This window comes from Schistocerca serialis, chromosome 2 (assembly GCF_023864345.2).
Source record: "Schistocerca serialis cubense isolate TAMUIC-IGC-003099 chromosome 2, iqSchSeri2.2, whole genome shotgun sequence".
Classification (NCBI taxonomy): Eukaryota; Metazoa; Arthropoda; class Insecta; order Orthoptera; family Acrididae; genus Schistocerca; species Schistocerca serialis.
Window position 1 is genome coordinate 356,978,532 of NC_064639.1, and position 22,526 is coordinate 357,001,057.

The window sequence follows — 22,526 nt, forward strand, 5'->3', positions numbered from 1 at the left end:
ATCAAAAGCTGTTTTCAGTATTTCATATTATTCTTCATCAAATTCAAGAACTACGTGTTGTCACTGTGTACCTTTTAGGGCAATATCAGTGTCCTCTCCCGATAATGTTACATTTAACATATTCATATCCCATTTTCCCAGTAACTATCCAAGATAATAGCACAAAACTTTTCCAGGATATAGACTCATGTTATACATGTACTGAGCTACTATCAAGTATTTAACTTTGATAGGAAGCAAGATATGATTTTGTTAATACAGGTTTTAAAAATATTTTTGTGATCGACCTATGCGTGCTATCTCTACCATTGTAGATCCATATAAGCATAATACCACTGTCAATACGAAGTAAAAGTCAGATCTTTAGCTTAAGTGATTTATGAGATAATTTTTTTGGAAAAAAATAGTTCTCAGGAATCTCAATTGAATGAAACAACGGAAAGCTCACTACTGAATGAAGAGACAGCTTGAAACTCTCCCGCGTTTTGATCTTTATCTTCTTGAGGACCTTCAGATGCAGTCATTTTAATCTCTGAGGCATCTTGTTGTTTCTCTTGGATTTTTACCATAATTTCTGCCTTGGAGACTCGCTGTCTATCGAGTTCTTGAAGGAAAGCTTCTGTTTTATGGCGAGATTTAATTCCGAATTGCTTCAAAGTCTTTATTCTGCCTTCATTCCCATCATTGAAGGAGATTACAGCATCGTTGCCCCCCAGTCTTCAGCGTTTTGAAGACCACAAATACGTTTTTGGGCAGCCTGGTCGATACAATATTGTTGAAAGATTCATTTACTTTCTCAGTTTTTCCTGTGAGGTATTTCTTGAAAAGATATGGATGTGCTGCATCTCTATATACTGGCTTTATTACCGCTCCAGCTTCTTCATGAATGGTGTTCCTACGAGTACATTCGGGTTCTGCTGCCTCAGCTTTGCTGTACTGAATCCAGTCTCTTGATGTAAAATTCCAACAATACTTGTTCGTTACAATCTACTTCCCTTATTTCTTCTCCTTTTAAATATTCCCATTTGTGGAGAAATATTAGACGGAGAAACACAACTCAATGAGCAACACGTCCAAACGCACACAACGCGAGGTGTAATGAACCTTACAAAACGTGGATGATACCGTGCAATATACCATAAACAGGAAGTGATACCACAGCAACGAGTGTAGCCAGCCTATGCAGCAGGATTTCTAATGTAAATCAACATAAATCACCACCTTTTAGAGTAAACAGTCCCGAGATATCTTGTCGTAACTTAACAAGTGCTCTTGGACCCTGTATGTGCAGTAAATTATTTTAAAATAAATTAAAAATAGTTACATTCATCCAAAATCAACGGAACATACATCAGCTGAAAGAGGAAACCCCAAACAACAATTGTCCACAAAAAATAGGAATCAATGTTTTATACCAACACCTCCTTTTGTACTCCACTTAAGAGATATAATCTAAGATTAAAGGTTTAACACAATGAATCGATTATACAAAGTGTTTCAGATACATACATCCAGATCTAGGTTTGCCTTTGGTGCTTGAAATGCTTGAAGTCATTTCACGTAACACACAGAAAGGTTCCTATGAAATAGCCAAGTTAGATTTTCGGCTTTGTCCTTCCCAAAGCGGAGCTTGTATTCTGTCCCTAATGACTTGGTCGTCGATGGGACATAATTCCATAATATTCTATCCTTCGGCACCGTATGTCATATTTTTATAGCTGGGTTGAATTACGTTTTCTTCTGCATCGTTCGAATAGCGAATCTCTCGATTCACTGTTAAGAAAACTGTCAGTTGTTGTTTATAATTGAACTTTATCACAGTCACGCTAAGGAGTGAATTTCGTAGTTTTCTTTTTAAGAAGTGTCCAAAGCTTTTTGTCTCATGATGCAGCATTTTTGTTTTTCTGTTTCTGATCTTTACTTAACAAAGTGTGTTTGACGTAAAATGTTGTTTAATCGTTTACTTTCTCTTTATGTTAATGTATAGTTAAAACAAGCGCATGTTTTCGGCCTGCGTCTTGTGACTTCATTTCTGGAAGAATGAGCCTCAGGACGAAGAGACAGTGTTATATGAAATGCCGGCCTCAATTCCGTTCGACGCCGTACCACTGAAGTCCCATGCAGCACTTATCCACTCAGTTATCATCGAAGTGAAGGGAAAATTCAAATGTCAATTCATTTCCGCTCATAGGAAATGACAGCAATATACTATCTTCAGAGCCAAACTGTTCACTAGGTAAAGTCACAGTTACCAGATCTGAGAAGATTTGAAAACAATTATCATTTCCTCAATAACGGAGACATACAGAGAAACAAGGGTGTTTTTAGGCATACGGAGCAGAATTTTGAACGCAAAACTCTAATAAAGTGCGTTACAATAGGGGAAGCGGGTGCAAATGGAGAGGTTATGTCTGAAGTTATTTCCTCCTAACACCTATTGGTTGACACTGATATGGACCTAGTCTCATAGGTTAAATGCAGGCTGCAGTACTGTTTTTACGTATTTGTAGAAATTGAAGTCACACTAAACTGTTAGTGTCTTTTTCTTTTTATTCTTGTTACACTTTTAAAAGATTGAGGGTCGTCATAAGTAATCCTTTACTCTGGAGCGGATTATTCGATTTTGCGTAGTTTCCAAGTGAGAAATGTTCCGACAGAATTAATGTTGCGATGGACGGTTATGAGAACTGCTTGGATACCTCAGACGATACGAACATGGCCTGTGGAAGGCAACGGCCTCAGGTTGAAGTCCCGGTCCAGCGAAAAGTTTTAATCCGTCAGCTGGTTTCGCGTAATGGTCATGGTCATGCAGTCGGCAAGAATACGCTGCAATTAATTCGGTTCAATAATCTCGAGCATTTCAGTTGGCCTAAACAATGAAGAAGACTCAAATTAAACCAATTTCACATTCATGGTCATTCCACAATATTCTATGGGAAGTAGTAATGTATTTCCTAGGCTGCTCTGAAATGTGACTACAACTTGACTAGAAGAAGGGATCGGTTGGTACGACATGTTCTGAGGCATCAGGGGATCACCAATTTAGTATTGCAGCGAAGCGTGGAGGGTAAAAATCGTAGAGGGAGACCAAGAGATGAATACATTAAGCAAATTCAGAAGGATGTAGGCTGCAGCACCTACTGGGAAATGAAGCAGCTTGCACAGGATAGAGTAGCATGGAGAGCTGCATCAAACCAGTCTCAGGACTAAAGACCACAACAACAACAACAACAAGACTTCCAAATACTACCTTTTTCACGGTGAACACCCTACGTTTATCTTTGGCACTGGACACCATCCTCTGTGTTTAAATAAACTGAAGTTACACATTCCTTCTTTTAACTTATTTTAACTTAATGTAGTTAATTATTGAAGAATCTTACAGTATCTCATGGTACACAGAGACCGTGAAAAAAATATATTTTACGAATGAAAGTCCGTTGACTGTAATTTGGTTCTTAACTACGACATATATTTGGAATGTTATGTTGTAGAGAAAACAGAAAAGTATGTGACCCTAAAATACCAGTATTTTGTGAGAATCTGCTTCACTGATGGTCTATGTTGAAAGTCTTACTGGTTATTCGGTTTTTACTGTCCATTTATCATTAACAAACTGAAGTATGAAAACATTTATAATATACTTTTTCTGTGGCCAGAGATATTTGCTTCTAATAATTCTACTCTATGGATGTGATGCACTGGAGGAACAAATTTGCTGCCATTTTTATTATTACGGGAAATTGAATCAATAATAATGAAAAACGTTACAGTGTGTGTCTTCTTTCCTTTTTTTAGTGATGGGATGGGTTATTTTTGAAGGAACAGAGGGAGATAAGATTAAATTAGAGGAATACTTCAAGAAAACATTTGTTGGAAGCAATGACAGCTCTGGTGTATTCGTTCTCTTTTCGTTAGGTTTGATGTGACTGCGTAATTTTGAACCTGAAAAATCTTTAAACGTTGTGGGATTCTCCGTTCTCCGTTTTTGTTCTGTAAGTACATGAAAGACTTTTAAGTAGTTAATACTGCTTCCAGTTTCAGATATACAGGTAGCTACCAATGGCCTATTTTCTCGTCGATCACGAAGAACTGCAGGAAGTTGCTTAAAGATCTTTTTAAAAATTTCTGCCACTTTGACTTATATTGAAATGGTCGTAGTTTCAGCAGTTCATGTTATATATTTCATAGTCTGCCAGTTTGTCTATGTTATTTGATCTCTTTACTTTCTGAACAAACACATGTATTTACATTTAATTGTTTGAAAGTGCTATTTTACATGAGAAACCTGCCAGCAAACTGCAGACACGGATTTCTTTTTGTGACGTCGCAGGATGTGTCTTTCTTTGAATAGACAGAAACTATTCTGCATGAGGTGTTGTCATTACTTTAAGTAATGTTTTGATGATGTTTATGTCGAAATGTGTGTGAAATCTTATGGGACTTAGCTGCTAAGGTCATCAGTCCCTAATCTTACACACCACTTAACCTAAATTATCCTAAGGACAAACACACACACACCCATGCCCGAGGGAGGACTTGAACCTCCGCGGGGATCATCCGCACAGACCATGACTGCAGCGCCTCAGACCGCTCGGCTAATCCCGTGCGGCTAATGTTAATGCATAAAACCTAATACAGTCCATATTTTGAAGGCTTGCACTATAGTAATAAAATTGAAGAATAGCCCAGACGAGAATTTTACGGTGAACTCTTTCACATATCATCATAAAATGTTTTTAATTCTTGGAATACATTTCTATCATCTACATCTACATTTATGAACTACGTATTTATATAACAATCACGTTAAGTCTTTCCGGACGATAGTATCTTAACTGTTTCGTCACTGTTTTTACTAGAGATTTCTCAGCACGTCGTACGACATGACAATACCTTCAAGAACTACGACATTAAAAAGAGAAGCCATTTATTTCAGGCCTGGAGAACATAAAAATTATCAGTTCCAGAAATGCATTGCCGCTACACTGTTTAGTACGCAACAAAACAGCTATGCGGCAGTGTACAATGATGACAGCGAATTAAAACCGTCGCGCTGCGTTGCTCTTTAGTAGCGCGGCGCCTCCATCCGAGGACATCGATTTATGCACTAATTATATTTGCTGATTACCCAGTGAGCATACTAATTCCAGTTCGCGTAAATCAGGCGGTGAACTATGTCCGTGAAATGACGCACGGTACGCACACAAAGGTATATCTCGCTCTCTTTTCCCTCGTTTTGCCGCCGTTTCGCCAGGCAGCATATAATGACGCTTTAAACCACAAATCCTCCATTCTGCACCGTGTATTCTCGTTCTGTTGTTCACGCGCACGAATACGTTTGTAATGGTGATACTGGCAATCGTTGGCGTCATTAATTAATTTATGACAGCACGAATATGCCACTATTAATACCATCACTCATTGCCCATGTAAACAGATTTGTCTACATCATTAGAGACAATTAAATGTTTTATACGTATGTAAAAAGTACCTGCCTTTAACTTTGGGGGGGGGGGGGGGGAGGAGGGAGGAGGCGGAGGTTCATAAGCCCTACCTGATTTCTTTTTTGTAGAAGCTTCTAAGTACGAAGGGGAGCCGGCCGCGGTGGCCGTGCGGTTCTAGGCGCTTCAGTCCGGAACCGCGGGACTGATACGGTCGCAGGTTCGAATCCTGCCTCGAGCATGGATGTATGTGATGTCCTTAGGTTAGTTAGGTTTAAGTAGTTCTAAGTTCTAGGGGACTGATGACCTGAGATGTTAAGTCCCATAGTGCTCAGAGCCATTTGAACCATTTTACGAAGGGGAATTTTTGTTTTTTGGAAGGAATTTTATTAATTCGTCCGCATCAATATTATAGTAGTAGCGGTAGTAGTTTTAACCATCCATAGATCACCCTTACAAAAATAACTCATATGTCTTGTGATTACGATTTAAAACAACAAAAGTAACGTAATTTGTGTACACAGGCATTTACGAGGGTCGCCCGGAAAGTGACGTACCATTTTTTTTCTTAGCCTATAACAATGGTACCAATGCAAAACTTTAGGTACGCATTATCTCCGCAATGTGCTTGAAAATTTTCCGTTTGCTCCGACAGACAGCGTAGCTTCAGCAATGTTTCAAAATGGCGTCCGTAAGTGATGTACGTTACAAGAAGCGTGTCGTCATTTAATTTCACACTGCGGAGAAAGAAACTGTTATGAACAGTTACAAACGTTTGTCTACAGTTTACGGAGAAACTGCAGTTGACGAAAGTACGGTTAGTCGCTGGACAAAGAGGTTGAGGCCACTACGAGAAGGCGGTTCGGTAGGGCTCCAAGATTTACAGTGGTCGGGAAGGCTGTCCGCAGTCGTCACCTGGCAACTTGCAGCTTTCGGATTTGTTCATTCGTGAGCCAAAAGACAGCATCATTAATTCTGAAGCATTTGTGAACACATTAACTTAATTCAGTAGATGCTTCCAGCGACTTCGGCACCATAACAACTTAGTTGATTGTTTGATTCGACATGGTAACGCTCGGCCTGACACTTGTCTGAAGGCTTCGAAACACATATTTAAGCACGGTTGGACAATGTTATCCCATCCACTCTACCACTGTGACCTGGCTCTCTCTTCTCAGCCTGATCGAACCCTTAAAGGATGCCATTCGTGGAAGACATTTTGAAGATGCCGAAGAGGTAATTCGCAAAGAGGAAGAAATCGCTTTGTGACCAGAACAAGAAGTGGTACCGGGAGAAAACACGCCCTTGTGTCTCACTTGAAGAAAGTCATAGAACGGGAAGGGAATTACGTGAAAAATGGGCAATGTAGAAGAAACATCATTCTTTCTTGTGTGTACGTTTCACCGTGTTCATACAGGTACAATTTGACAAGGATTGGGCTGGTGATCTTATAGTAGGAACCATCCCGGCATTTGCCTGAAGTATTTTAGGGAAACCATGAAAAACCTGAATCAAGATGGCCGGATGTAGATTGGAGATTTCACCCACCCGAATCAGTGACAGTCATTTTGAAACACTGTTGCCTCATTCTGTTTATTTCTCGTGTGAAATTCTGTTTGCAAAGAAGTTGTTCTTTATTGTAAATGGCCTATGCTACACTGTTCATTCATTTCTCACTTCCATTCACTTTAAGAACGTTCCTTCACACAAGAGCACTTCAACACTACCAGCTGACGTCAGGACCATAGCGACGATGTCTTGTGTACCGCAACCTCCCATTTGCGAACCTGAAAAACTGGGCCAGTGAGTGAGTGAGCTGTTAACGTTATAAATTTCATTACTTTGGAAGTAAAGAAGTCAGTAAGAATAGAATAGGATGAAAACATAGTGTGAAAGTGTTATGGAAGTGATAGTTGTTTTATTATCATTATTATTGTTTATTTGTGTTGCTTTTTTTACCACGTCCCTACTTTGTTTTTTTCTAAATAACCCGTCACTGTATAGAATGTACTGCGTTACATGTATATTTTAACTTTCACTTTGAATGAGTTTGTTTTAGTAAACTCTTTAGTCTTCTTCGACAATTCGTTGTACAGTTTTTTTTCTCGGCGCCATAACAACCTAGTTGATTGTTTGATTCAGCATGGTAACGCTCTTCGTGACACATATCTGAAGATTTCGGAATACATCATTCAACACGGTTGAGTTTTATGTTATTCTTTCTTGGTAATTCTAAGTTCATTGTAGATATTGTTCGATGACACGGACTGAGAGCAGTAATTATGAACGTTATTCGATGCGTACAGTTGATTGGTACATGTTGTGCATAAGATCCTTAGTGTTTTGAACAGATCTTTACAATGAGCTCGACTACTATTTTTGGTTTTTGCTCTTACGGTCCTTTTCTGTAGTTTGGAAATTTCCCGACAAAATAGTCCTCATTCGATATTACTCACTCATACCAACGCTTTCTCCAATCCCCGGAAAACTTCCGGATATCTTTTAACTCTCTTGGTGATGCATATTTACTCTCATTTATGCTTTTAAAATGACGACATTTTAAATTTTTCTATTTTCCCGAAACATTCAAAAGGCACATAGGAATATGGAGGCTGGGGCAAAATGACGTCATTGGTTACGGCCAAAAACTCACAAGTAACTAAGTGTGAGCAAGTGAATTATGTCGGTACAAAAGCCATGATTTTTTTCTCTAAAAATCCATGAGTTTCTTTTCTGACTGCGTCACATAAACCACGTTGAGCTTGTGAGAGGACCTCATGTGTGGTGTGCTGTTAAAATCGAAGAAATCTGTGAGCGTAACCATCACATTTCCACACTTCTCAAGCATTTTTCGGTCTTGATCCCGAATGCTTCCAGTGAGATGACTGTCCGTTATTTTCAACGTCCTATACTTAAACCTATGTTTCATCACCCGTTACGACACGTTTAAGTAGTTCTGCATAATTGTGGACTTCATCTTCCGACTCTTGACCGCTTTGTTCCATATTCAGTAATCTTGGATCAAATTTTACTGTCACATTTCATGCCCAAAACATCTTAAAAAGTTTCATGCAATGAACGAATTGATGTGTCAGAATCCACAGTAACTTCTCTGTGTTCCGGCGAACGTTCATAAACATTTCTCCCGCTTTTTCTATGATTTCATCATTGATGATGTGCTGGAGCGTCCAGGCCTCTCGTAATCTTCAACATTTTCACGGCCTTCTCCACTGCGCTGTTTGCCAAGTCGAGCAGAAATGGGCTTTGTTGTGCTCCACATTTTACGTTGCTTTTGTGAAGTGTACTAGCACTACACTCTTCTTCTTGGGACTCTAATGTAAAAGGTGTCACGAAACCAGCTAAGTACAAATTCCGTTCAGTTCACACCTATTTACTTATATCAACACATATAAGACAACTTTCGGTATTTCCTTTATGTCCGAGTAAAATTACGTGTGTCAGGTAAATTAACGCTTCGGAAACCTAGATCCAAAAACTTCACCTCATATTTAAACGTGCTTTTCGTGTTGATTATGTATACTTTCCTTCGCTGATGTCACGAATTTCACTCTGCGTCTACCTGAATAAACGTATGTTTTAGATATTTTTCGAAGATATGATTCTTGTGCATGACCTATTACGTAATAAGTAGTTGTTTGTGATCCACAGTTACTGTTTACACATATTACAGCTAATGTATCGTGTTATTTCTCTCTTTCAGGACAAGCGTATACTGTCTGCATCTATCGTAAATTAACGTTACTTCGAGTTTTTCAGAAAAAATCTTCATATTTAGTGACTTCTGTTGCCGGCTTACAAAATAAATTAATGCTGTAAAACATACACAGTGTTGCGCTTTTCATTTGTGGTCAGGTTACTGGGAAAACTGTAAAAGCCACTTTATGTCAAATCCTCAGGTGATGGAGCACGCTCCCTGTTTAACCGGTGAAGTTGTCTGGTCGATAGAGCAGCATCTGGTCTGTCTTTGTCCTACAGTAGAATGACATCTGTTGACAACCGTTTCTTTCGTTTGTTTTGAATATACCTGCAAAGCCTTCGTCATGCCTCATAAAAAATTAATACACTGATTAAAGTCCCAGGTGTCACAAAGTCAAGACCATAGCACCATTCTAGTCCAAAAAGATCGTCACCTATAGTTGTTGTTGCTGAATCCGCTCAAAAAAAACTTTTGCTTGTTTTGGGAAGTGAGCACGCATTGATTGTTGTTTCGTTTCTGGAGTTCTGAGAGAAATCCGTCATCCATCGTCGCAGTTCTGTCCAAAAAGGCCCCAAATTTCTCTTAACATTGAACATGTTTGAACATTTACTGCATTTGCCGAGAATTGTTATTTTAAGTCCAGATGTTTTGTACTCAATGTACACGAAGTGTGCCACTTGGTGACCCAGAAAGGTTTGCGAAGTGATTCTTGAACTGAGACTTCATAGCTCTCCGCTTGCCTGCAACGACTTGTTCTGGTCACTGCGTAAGATCATCATCCGCCGCCGACTACCGTCCATAGCAATCGTCATCATACCTATCACTTCGACCTTTCCTGACCACTTCCGCAGCACACCTCGTTCAAAATGTAGTAACCACATAGGGATTTCACCCTACGGTGAATTTGTGGTGTAATCTATTCTTGCGACCTCAAAAATCGAATAACGTTACACTCCTTTAACTTGGCCGAATCGATCATTACAATGCTCGCAATAAAGTTCGTACTGAAGAGTGGGCCGCTCAAGGCAAAGCGGCAGCGGCAAACGGAACGACTTCTGCCATGTATCAGTAACATGGTGAAATTGTAGGAGACCTTAAAAAACAAAAAAAATCTCGTATATGTGTACTGCATAAACTAATGAGATCAAGGTAGTAAAGAAAGTAATTTTCATCACCTCCTCTATTAAATTCATCGTTTACATTGCGCAGCGTTTACTGACGCAGAACCACAACGGTTCACAAATTCAAACGGATGCAATGTCAGCGAAAAATTCCGGTCAGCTCAGGTTAGCCAAAACGAGGTTCCAAACGTTTCCAGTCCATAACCACAAGCCAGGTTCATGTACAGCAGACAGGTAAGCACTGTGATCCAGTGTGCAACCACTCGTACGGCGCACAACACTCTAGGGTCTAAGTAGCTCTGTAATCAAAGTTAAACTAGCTTTTTAGTCGGTTTGGCGGTTCCGGTTATACCGATCACTCTGGTACCGTGGGATCAGCCCACGTGATATGAATCGTGCGCCTTCTGCTGGTGCCATTGTGGAACAAGTTCTCTGTTGGATCGATGTGAGTCACTAAACTGAGTACCGTATAGCTGGCGTCCGGATGAAATATGTCATTTGATTGTGGTGCCTGACTGATCTGCACAAGGTCTAGGTTAAGTTGAAAGATGATATCTTGGTTGTGAGTTTGCGAAGCCAACGAATCTAAATACCAAATTAACATTGTGGAAACAATTTCCCTGTGGCATAGCCTAATGTTTACGATCGCGCCACATTTCAGCCGAACGTCAGTTGTGCTGTACTCATTTCAGTTGCCCGTAGCCTCGGTAAGTGTTGTGCTGTAGTGATTATCTCAGGCTGGACGCCTCCTGCCGGAATCTTGTGCACTTCAGTCCTTTCGCAATCGCTGTGCGAGCCGTTGCTACCTCGGCGGGAACAATATCCTCTACTAGTGTTGCCTAACTTTCTTATTTTTGAATTAAATTTGTAGATTGAGAAGTGATTTGCTTTCCCCATAAATGATGGTAAATCGGAATACAAAGTCCCCTTGCCCTTAATTTTACCACTGCGGAGAATGTACCATGGCTCAGAGGACGCCTCTGTTACTGTTGCAGACATCACTCAGCCAAGGCACGACGTCATCATCGGACTGGGCGACGCCGCACTGGGCTCTCAGTGGCAGCAGCTACTCGCAGACTCCGCAGAAGGGTGCGTACCACAGCCGCCTGCAGCTCAGCACGTTACAATTATTTAACTGAAAAGTCACACTTGCGTGTTCTTAAACATCTCATCAACTGCGATAAACCACTATCTTAGATAAATGAGCTCTTACTTCTAACTCGTGAGATCGTAAGACAACGCAACCTAAAAGTTTTCCGGGCTACCGTTCTAATTCTGTGCTTTTTTTAGGTGACGTAATCCGCTTTTAGAGCAATGTACTGTGGCATTTTCCCAGCAGGGTCTTTCAAAATAATACTGAGAAGATTGCAGATACCTCAAAAATACGATTCTGAAAGGACTGAAAAGATATACCTTTACCATAACCACATCACAGGATGAAGAAATTTTTAGCCATAAATTTTAATTCGTGAGGACTCAGGATGAAGGCAAAGGGTACCAAATCAGGCGACATGATTGCAACAATTCATAAAAGTCCCCCGGCTTTTACCTGAAGAAGGCACCTTAGTATGTTGTTCTGACGAAAATTGGCTTTTTTGTATTGAAGTACACTTACCTTCTCAGTTACGTGTCTAATTTGTCGGATTGTTAGCAGTGTTCAGTTGTTGTCTTGCCTTTTTCATCATCATTAACAAAACAAATCCGTTTCATCTCCCAGAAAAGCAATGGCTATGTATAACCTTCCCGGCATATAAAATCGAGTTCATCAGTTTCGGTGCAGCACATCCAACTTTAAACCTCTACCTTGATAGCTGTTTCATATGTTTCGTGTGAAGTTGTGGAAGCAAGTTAAGGCGATCGCAAGAGGCCTGTGAAAAATTTCAGATACTTTCATTATTAAAATAATTCAGCAATTTTTCTCTATATTTTAGTCACAATGAAACAAACAGTTTACGTATCATGTAAAATGTACTACACTCTCTCATCTGATTTCACCTGGTATTAATATTTCAGAAGGAAAGTTGCTACTCACCATATAGCGGAGATGCTGAGTCGCAGATAGGCACAACGAAAAGATTTTCACACTTAAAGCTTTCGGCGAATGGCCTTTGTCAACAATATATACACACACACACACACACACACACACACACACACACACAATGACCTTTGTCAACAATACACACACACACACACACACACACACACACACACACACACACACACACACACATTACGCAACTGCAGACCGAGGCAACTGAAAACGGCTTCAGTTGCCTGGGACTGCAGTCGTGTGTATGAGTTGTGTTTACGTGAGTTTGTGTGTGTGTGAGTAAGTGTCTATTCTTGACAAAGGCCATTGGCCGAAAGCTGTAAGTGAGAAAATACTTTTGTTGAGCTTATCTGCGACTCAGCATCTCCGCTATATGGTGAGTAGCAACTTCCCTTCTGAAATATTGTTACGTTCCATCCTGGCTTTTCCATTGTTTGATTTTTTACCTGGTATTAGCTACTTCATATACATTTTAGTCACCGGTCATCCAATATAATTTTCTAGATGGTGTTCATCTGTACGTCACATAGATCTTCAGGAACGCTACAGACATGTATTAATTTAGCCATCCATTCCTTAACAGTTGAAAATGAAGCATCAGCTACCTTACACACTTTCACTAACTTGGTATTAATGTCTGTTGCTGATAGACTGTACCTAAAAAAGACACTGCATTGACTTTAAAGGCTGCAGCAGGCAGTGTAATGGACAACTATGTCAGCTGAGGCGTGTTATGGGGGAGGTGGAGGGGGGGGGCGGGGGGAGCGAGCTCATAGCTACATGATCTGCTGGCAATTGATGCCGTTTGTGCTATTGCCAATTGTGTAGTTTCTCCCTGTATAGTTTTCTTATTCATGAACCGTTCTCGCTGCACTCTTCGTATAAGGAAAAACGTAGCCTGTATACCTCATTTAATATCTAAGACAAGAATATGCACTTCAATCTCCTATTCCTTTTGCCGACAATGCTCTGCACCTCACGAGCAGTGACGCCCCCAAAGAAGTTGGTCTTGCAAGTTCTGGAATCAATGACTCTAAAGAATACTTACAAGCTGCGCAAGCCTAGGCACGTTGCAGGGTAGGTAAACTCCCTGCTGATTGGGCTGGTGTCATGTATGATGTGCATGCTATCAACGGTTTTCCAGCTGCTGCACTGGCTACTGAGACAGTGGTTGTCATAGCATGAAACGTGTGCCAGATGAGGAATGCCACACGATAGCTGAGCTTTGGTGCATGTTAAGCTGGCTTACATGCTGTCTGTGAAGTTGCCAATGTTGAGGCAGTTCCTACTCCTGCATAAGCAAACAGCCACAGTGGCTACACCCCTGGCTATTCCACAGCTGCTAAGATGGGCATTTGTGAGTGATGTATGTTACAGGGGGGAAGAACTGGATGTTGTGCAGACTGCTGTTTGTACTGGCGCCAATAATGCTTGTATTGCAGTAGCCATAGTGAGACAGCTGTGCAAGCTGAGGCATGTTGCAGTTTGGACAAGCTCGTTGCTGCATACACTGCTGATGCAGATGCTGAGAAAGCAGTATGAGATACTTGTGTGCATCAAGGCTTGTTGCACGAAACAGAAGCTCACTGTTGCACGGGCTACTAATGCTGCTGCTGATGTTAGTAATGTAAGACCCCTGTGTGAGCTGAGGCATACTGCAGTTTGAACGAATTCATTGCTGAATGCACTGCTGATTAAGGCACTGAGACAGGCAGTGTGAACTGTGCAAGCCAACGCATGTTTAAGTTTGGTCAGGCTCATTGCTGTACAGGCTGCGGATGCAGGTGCTGAGATAAGCAGTGAGAGACAGCTTTGTGAGCTGGAGGAAGTTGGGTTTCGGACGAGCTCATTGCCTCATGGGCTACTGATGCAGCTGCTGAGATAGGCATAGTGAGATAGCTGTGCAACCTGAGGCATGTTGCAGTTTGTATAAGCTCATTGCTGTGCAGGCTACTGATGCAGGTGCTGAGATAGGCAGTGTGAGACAGTTGTGTGAGTTGAGGCATGGTGTATTTTGGATGAGCTCACTGCTGCACAGTTTGCTGACGCAGGTGCTGAGACAGGCAGTGTGTAAGAGGTCTGCGAGGCAATGCATGTTGCAGTTTGGACAATTTCATTGCTACATGGTCTGCTGACAAATGCTGAGAAAGGGAGACAGCTGTGCGAGCCGAGGCACTTTGCAATTTGGACGAGTTCATTGCTGCATGGTCTGCTGGCAGAAGTGCTGAGAAAGGGAGACAGCTGGCCAGGCCGAGGTATGTTGCAGCTTGGACGACCTCATTCCTGCGTGGGCTGCTGACACAGGTGCTGAGGTAGGCAAAGTGAGACAGCTGTGCAAGCTGAGGCATGTTGCAGTTTGGACAAGCTCATTGCTGCGCAGGCTGCTGGAGCAGGTGCTGAGACAGGCGGCGCGAGACAGCTGTGCGAGCCGAGGCATGTTGCAGGGCAGGCGAGCTCGCTGCTGCACGGGCTGCTGGCGTGCATGCCGTGCGTGCTGTCGCCGGTGGTGCTGCTGCGGCTGCTGCTGCACCGACTGCTCACCACGGCGGCGCCGCACCTCGCGCGCTGGCGCAGCTGCGCCTCCAGGTCGTCCTTCGCCTCCGCCGGACACGCCGAGGGCCCGCGCACGCCGCGTAGCAGGGCTTCCTCCACCGACACCGAGCCCAGCTCCCTCCGCAAGAGGAGGAAGGTACCAGCACCTTCGCCACTGTTCTCCATTTGTTTTAACATTTCATTGTCCAGCATAGTCACAGGTAGCGTCGCTCAGAAGCAAGAAATAGTAAGATGGAACAGTAGTTCGCTTACGAACACATTAATCTAGTGAGTGGACAACTGCTTAGCCTTATTATCTTAAGAGCGTAGGAGATAGCCAAAAGGCGTAACTTACTTTTGTAGTCTCACAGGTTTTACACTGACCACAAACCATTTCCAATAGAATTTTGTCACTTGGAGACGTGTCTATCATGACCTAAATACCGTTATTTCCACTCTTCATTTTCATGGTCCAGTCTCGTTATTTTTACAAATATCTAGTTTAGGGAACTACATCTTTATGCACTCTGGGGAAGTATGTTCACTTTCGGTAATGGAAAGGGCATATAAACTTACTTTGTGTTCTGCCTTACGGCAGGTCTTGTCATGGGGCAAGCCTCGTTAGAGAGTTCCTCCGCATGAGCGTCTAGGGAAGTGATTCCAGTGGTGCTTTCCCATTGCCTTCCACCGGTGATGATGAAATGATAACGAGGACAACACAACACCCAGTCCCTGAACGGAGAAGATCTCCGACCCAGCCGGAAATCGAACCCGGGCCCCTTGGCATGACAGACCGCCGCACTGACCACTTAGCTATCGAGGCGGACAAGGGATTATGGAAAGACAGTACAAGCATTGGGCAGTGATAGTGGTCAATGATAACAATGATTAACAGCAATGTGGGACGTACAATGTTTGAACTGTGTATTGAACTTGGAAACATGTGTCTGATTAAGTGAAAGACCAGTCTGGTGTGAGGTATTTTTGTCAAGTTAGACACGAGATCAGAAACTTGTAATGAGGTAATATTTAAACGATAGAATTATTCGTCGTGTGAAGATGAGACATGTTAATGAGTCTCGCCAAACCAGTGTTAAAACACAGATTGCACACACGCTCCCGCCTCCCTCTTCCTCCTCTTCCCCTCCCCCCCCCCCCCCCCATCTCCACACTCCACCACTACAGGCCGCAGAAGAAAGGTGGCGTGAAACTGAAAATTACCACCGAGACATTCTGATGGTTTCGCTGTGCTCTTAAACGTACAATTCCACTTTACAACTGTCCCAGTCTCGCCGAAGGTCATCAGTGGCTATAACAAACGTATGCAAGCTAGAGTCTTTGTAAATGTCTTACTTTTCATTATGATGATTGCAATGAATCTCAGTGTGGCGTCTGTCTTCCCTAAATGACGTTTCAGGTGGCCATTCTCCTTTAAATCTCTTCGGCTGCTTGCTTCGTAAATGTATCGTTGACTGTTTCAGAAACTGATCTACATTCGTCTGTTCATTCAGAAATGCACGTTTCCATCTGTTTATATGAAATTTGTTACACTTGTACATGTTAAACGCCATTTAACAGACGCTGCACCAATTGTCGATCCTCCCCAGTTAGCATTTGGCTACAGTTATCTGACGTTACAACTTTCCTATAAACAAAAGCACCGGTTGCAACTGCATAGCAGCGAATTTTTCTCTTCGGTTTTCTTTCCCGTCAGTTTTCCGATAATTTGATGTGACCCTATTAAATTTCTTCTCCTGCGCAAAAGTCTAGAACTTACACCAAAAACTTTGATGTAAAAATGCACATAAGAATGAGAATAAATTCTCGAAACGCGTTGTGCTAAGCACGAAAACATAAATAAACAGTGCAGTTTTTCATTATTAAATCATGAAAGTGTTTGGTACATTGCTTTTCAAATTTTGTATTGGGTAACTGGTTGTGATATGGCAGTGATAGCGCCTCTAGCCCATCACTAGTGTATAGGTTCCGACTAACTCAAGCACATGACTCACTGCGTGATCGTGACCGACAGGCTTAAGTCAACAAAGCACCTGTTGCGCCTATGGACGCGGAAGGTAAACAGCTTCCCGCAAGCTGGACAAAGATAGATCAGAGAATCTATCGAGACCAAGCCTTGCTAGGATCATTCTGTTTGGAGCTTTCAGTGCCGATCTGCTAAGTAAATGAAAAGTCTTGTGCATTAGGCTCTACGTTATTAATTTTGAAATAAGTGAAGTGTTTAGCTACAGGAAACATCAGAATATCAGTGATATTAATAGCATGTGAAGCGGTTCTATAAAAAAAGGCTAATAGTTTTTCGTGTGCAGTTCGACACCTGTATTTGTTCTTTACGTAGAATGACGGAAGACGCGGAGGTTACCGCGTGTCACTGCTTGTAGTATGGACTTGTTGCAAAGTAGATTATTTGTAGTTTCTTCGGCTTCGGAAATGTCTCTGCAATTGTTTAGCAATACGCCGCCTTGACGGAGGCTTACAACACCTTGTTGTGTACATTGGTCCAGATTGCAGTCACGTAGGGTGCCCTATCACGTTTTTGGGACATTTCATGTTTTCTTTTGATGTACTGCACATTCAAAGCACTGGTGCCTAATATTTTAAAAACAGGTCGCAAATTTTAAAACTTTTGTTGTGATAACATAAATTGCTTCTTATTCTAAGCAAATATAGTTTTCAGCCATAAAAATCGAAGTAATAGTAATGGTACAGAGAAACATTAAATTAATTAACGAAAATGAATGGTGCTAAATAAGAATTTTAGTATTTTGTTGAAACTGAAGGAAGTTTAATGATAAGAAAGATTAGAGATGAGTTGTAGATTCCCGCTGCTACATTCAAGCAGGGGTGGAGGGAGGGAGATAGTACTGCATGCTAAAGGTTCTACGTGATTCTACAATAACCAATTATTATCTGTGGCGGCTGATGTAGTACGTGGTCAAAGAATTAGCCACGATCCTCTGTACTGCTTCTTGGATCAATTTCGCCATCTGCCTTTGAGTTGGCCGGTCGTTGTGGCCGAGCGATTCTAGGCGCATTGGTCTGGAACCGCGCTGCTGCTACGGTCGCAAGTTCGAATCCTGACTCAGGCAAGGATGTGTGTGATGTCTTTATGTTAGTTAGGTTTAAGTAGTTCTAAGTCTAGGGGACTGAGGACCTCAGATGTTGAGTCCCATGGTGCTTAGAGCCATTTGAATCGTTTTGAACCTCTGAGTTGTTTGTCATGTTGATTGTTCGTTGTGTCTTGGGTCTCATGTCAGGTACATTTTGTCGTCCATTTGCATACCAAATGTGCAAACCTTTGAGGTCGAGCTTGTCGTGCTGTCGACTTCTTTCCATGCTTTTCCGTCTCTAATGTGTGCTGTAGTCGTCTGGCCTGTGTGAAAAGTGTACAGTGTATTATGGCTTGCTCTGGAGAATCTCTCTCCCCACAAGTATATTTTTACCTGGCACTGAGGTGAATGCAGTGTAAATGCATTGGGTAAGGTCCATGCCCAGTCAGAAAGTGGACTATGCATCTGCTTTGGTTGATAGGTCTCATTCCTAAGCTTTCCTGCTGGTGGGGAATATCGTATCAGCTCTCCAGCTCTTATCACTACTATTCCATTCCCGCTGCCAGCTGTCCGTCTGCTACCGCTTTAAGTGACCTTCGTCTCATATTTCTTCCCCTCTTATGGTACTTATCTTGTCCAATCTTCCTATCTTGAGCCAATACTCTGAGGCCCGATATCTTATGGTGTTTTCTATCGGGTAGACTCCCACGACCACAGAGCTTCAAGAGATTTGGTCCGAAATCCCCCGACAACCTGAGCAACAGCACATTTCTTTACCTTCGGCTAACATCTGTACTGTTAGTAACAAAGCTAAGGCGGTGTGCCCGTGTACTCGCCACAAACCCTACTATCGACTCAAAGATCGTGCAGTGATTGTTGCGCATTGTGACGGATAGTAATCTAACGTGTTCATTGTTTAACCTGGCTAGTTTGTCTATTAATTGTTCGGGCTTATCACAAGTTATCTGCGTGTGGTTTCAAAAGTTTAGTCGTTCGTCAGTTTGTATGCCAGAGTACCTTGATGTCGTATTGCGTTTTTTGTTTGATCATGCGCTTACTTTGTAGTTTGCTTTTTAAGGTTATTTGCTTTGTTTTGTTGTTTGCTACGTTAAATTTATTGTTTTTACACCAATTAACTTTTTGGATGCTTTTTTAATTTTTTTAAAAATTTTATTTGCTGCTACCTAATGACAAATACAGGCCGTGTTTTTGCAATAAGGAATTGTGTACATGCATAATATGAAGTTCTTATTATTCTAATAAAGTTTTAACAATATTTAAACTTCAAATGCTTGTAAGTTTAAAACTACTTAGAAAACGGAAATGCTTAATCTTAAGAGTTACGTGTTAATAAGATAGGGAAATAGGAAGATAGAAATAGTTTAGATTTATAGAATGCCACGACCGATCCCAGCACAGGAGGGAAACCTCAGAATGACTGCCCTCTCTACTCCCGCACCCCCATCACCACCCCGGTCTGCTACTACTCGCCATCCGAGATAGGGATGGAAAACCGACCTGTTAAAACCGATATTGGTTCTGAATAATCGGTGTTTTAGGTATTTGTTTGTTCTCGTTTGTTTTAGTTTTTCCATTTTTTACTAATAACCGAGTAAAAAACCGGCATATCTATTTGCACAGCAGCAGAGCTAAAATCTTTTTTTTTTTTTTTTTTAAGTAAACTGTTTTATACAATAATATTCGTTCGTAAAATTTCCGTTGCTTTCAAATGTTGGATTATTATAGACATTGGTAACAGCAACTAGAATTATTTTGAAAACAACGCCTACACTGAGTTGGAGACCAGCAACAAGCACATGACATAGAATCTCTGCAGCAGTGAAGAGGCAATAATGAATCTGTCGCCGCGTGGCATGGCCTAAAAGCGTGCAAGACTTCCTCTCCCCCCCCCCCTTTCCCCTCACCATCCACCTGGTCTATGCGGTAGTTTTGCGCTCTCGTCCTCAGACATCACTTGCGTTGTTGCAGGAGAGTACCATGAACGATTTGGAGGTCTTTTTCGAAGTGCGGCCTCTATGAAATACACTGTTCCATTTGCTCCAAAATTTTAAAAACGAGAGGAGGCACAAGAAACTTGCGATATCATATATGCAAGAAACATCCACAGTGATCCTTGGACGATGAGATAGATTTCACTGACATACCTATAATTCTATAGACGTGGTATAAACTCGGGATAATGTGGTTGCTTCAGGGTGAAAATTTGATACCATCCAAAGGTGAAGATGCGGGGAAGTCGTCAACCTGTGGCCTTCAACTCTCGCGGCAGCCGCGCCCGTCTTCTTCACATTCGTAACCTTTGTTGGAGACAATGAGACTAATTTCCACCGCCATCTCAAAGTATGTCGATCGTGATCTCCTACTGCTTCACCGTCGTGTTCACTTTTCAGTCTTCGGTCGAAGTCTATGTTAATCACTGGAAGTAATAGCAATGAAAGCCGAAAATCGGTTATTTCAGAAACCGGTTTTTTGGCGGTTTTAACAAGTCTGGTTAAACTGGAAATGAGAACGACCGGTGTAACCGAAAACCGGTTGTTTCGCCGATAACCGCCATCCTTATCTGAGGACGATGACCTCAGCACTACTTCGTGCTTCTCGCCCACAGATAGCGTGATCCTATAACCAGATACCTGTTATGTTTACTAGCATAAAAGAATGTGTTTCTATTATCTGTTCACTATTACTGCTTGTTACAAGTCAAGTTTGAGCGTTCTATGTAGGACGCAGCAATTGTACTATTCGTGTAGCTGTCACCGGACTTAGCTCTATACTGTGCGGCTGGTGCCGGCGGAGGTTCGAGTCCCCCCTCGGGCATGTGTGTGTGTGTTTGTCCTTAGGATAATTTAGGTTAAGTAGTGTGTAAGCTTAGGGACTGATGACCTGAGCACTTAAGTCCCATAAGATATCACACACATTCGAACATTTTTGAACTTAGCTCTATATGTTGTGTGTGTCTTGTTTGTGTTGTATGTTTAACAAAACTAACTGCGCCTTTTTCCTTACACAAGTTGTTTGCAGGTATTTGTTATATCCATACAATAATAGTTGTTCTAAATCTATAATTCTTAATATTATTTTATGTATAGATCTTTCGCTGTACGTCATTATCACTTTCTTCTTCGATATCTGAGTCTGTCTTAGGTGCATCCATTCATGCTTTATTGAATAATGGGACAACAGCGATTATACCGCGTGGTTGTAATTAAACTTTCCCTATGTGACACATTACAATATGGAAATTAATTACCGCACGAGTAGCAAACTAAGTGGCATTAATATCCAGAATATGGGGTGCATGATATCCACGCGTCATAGCGCCACCGTCCAGTTCCAACTACGGCAACGAGGTGCCGTGATCAGTCATCGTGATTCATAGTCTCACACACAGCTGACCAGTCGCAGTGCACTTGTTGATGTGACAACATGAGCTTGGACAAAAGAAGCACGGAATTATCGGTGAAGCGTCCGCAGCTCGTGGTCGTGCGGTAGCGTTCTCGCTTCCCGCGCCCGGGTTACCGGGTTCGATTCCCGGCGTGGTCAGGGATTTTCTCTGCCTCGTGATGACTGGGTGTTGTGTGATGTCCTTAGGTTACTTAGGTTTAAGTAGTTCTAAGATCTAGGGGACTGATGACCATAAATGTTAAGTCCCATAGTGCTCAGAGTCATTTGAACCATTATCGGTGAAGCTCTATTGTCAAAACAACAGTAATAACCCCATTTGTAAGGATTACGGAAGGGTCCTCTTCCTCCACCTACTGTGCACAGCATGATGAAGAAGATCGAATCAACTGGAGAACTGGGCTTCGCTCCGGGAAGAGGCCGACGACCAGTTGCACCACAGGCGGTTGATGAAATCGCTGTGCCCATGGCAGACAACGCTGCGCGCAATTCCCGATCGTCAGGCAGGGCGCGTGCTGTGTCACAACAGTTGAACACCCCGTGGTCCACTGTGCGGAAGGTGCTTCGAACCACTCTCATATGCTACCCGTATAATATTCATATCTTACAGCAGCTTGCACCACAGGACGCACAACGACGTGTTGACTTCGCTCTCCACTTTCTCGCAAGGATTTAAGTTGACGAGGGCTGGCCCTGGACCATCATATGGGCAGACGAAGCTCTTTTTATTCTGACGGGTGGGGTGAACACACAGAACTGCCGAGCGTGGGGATCTTCACCCCAAGTCACTGTACATGAAGTTCCTCTGTATGGTGAACATGACACCGTATGGTGTGGTTTCACGGCTACGTTCATCATTTCCCCTCTCTTTTTTTGAACAGGTTGGCGCTCAGGGACCAAAGGCGTGCAGTGTGACTGGCAAGCGTTATTGCGATATGCCTCGCCAGCACGTCATACCCGCCCTACAGGAGAGAGACGCAATGAACTCAACAGTTTTCATGCAAGATGGGGCGCCACCGCTCATCGCTCGTGAAGTGCACCTGCTTCCCCGAAACACGTTTGGAAACGGTCGAATTCTAAGCCGATCGTTTCCAAATGCTTGGCCAGCACTATCACCTGATCTCACTCCCCGTGATTTCTGGTTGTGGGGCTGCCTGAAGGAACATTCAC

General features: G+C 42.3%; 1 protein-coding gene across 1 annotated transcript in view; it reads left to right on the forward strand.

The window, feature by feature from the left end:
- LOC126455984 (uncharacterized) overlaps nt 1-22,526 on the forward strand; it is a gene marked incomplete at its 3' end in the record, with an annotated part of 1,226,620 nt that overhangs the window by 641,365 nt on the left and 562,729 nt on the right. Inside the window, exons 27-28 of the mRNA XM_050091741.1 lie at nt 11,279-11,372; nt 14,781-15,025. Coding sequence (XP_049947698.1) covers nt 11,279-11,372; nt 14,781-15,025 — 339 coding nt within the window. The remainder of the gene's footprint in view (nt 1-11,278; nt 11,373-14,780; nt 15,026-22,526) is intronic.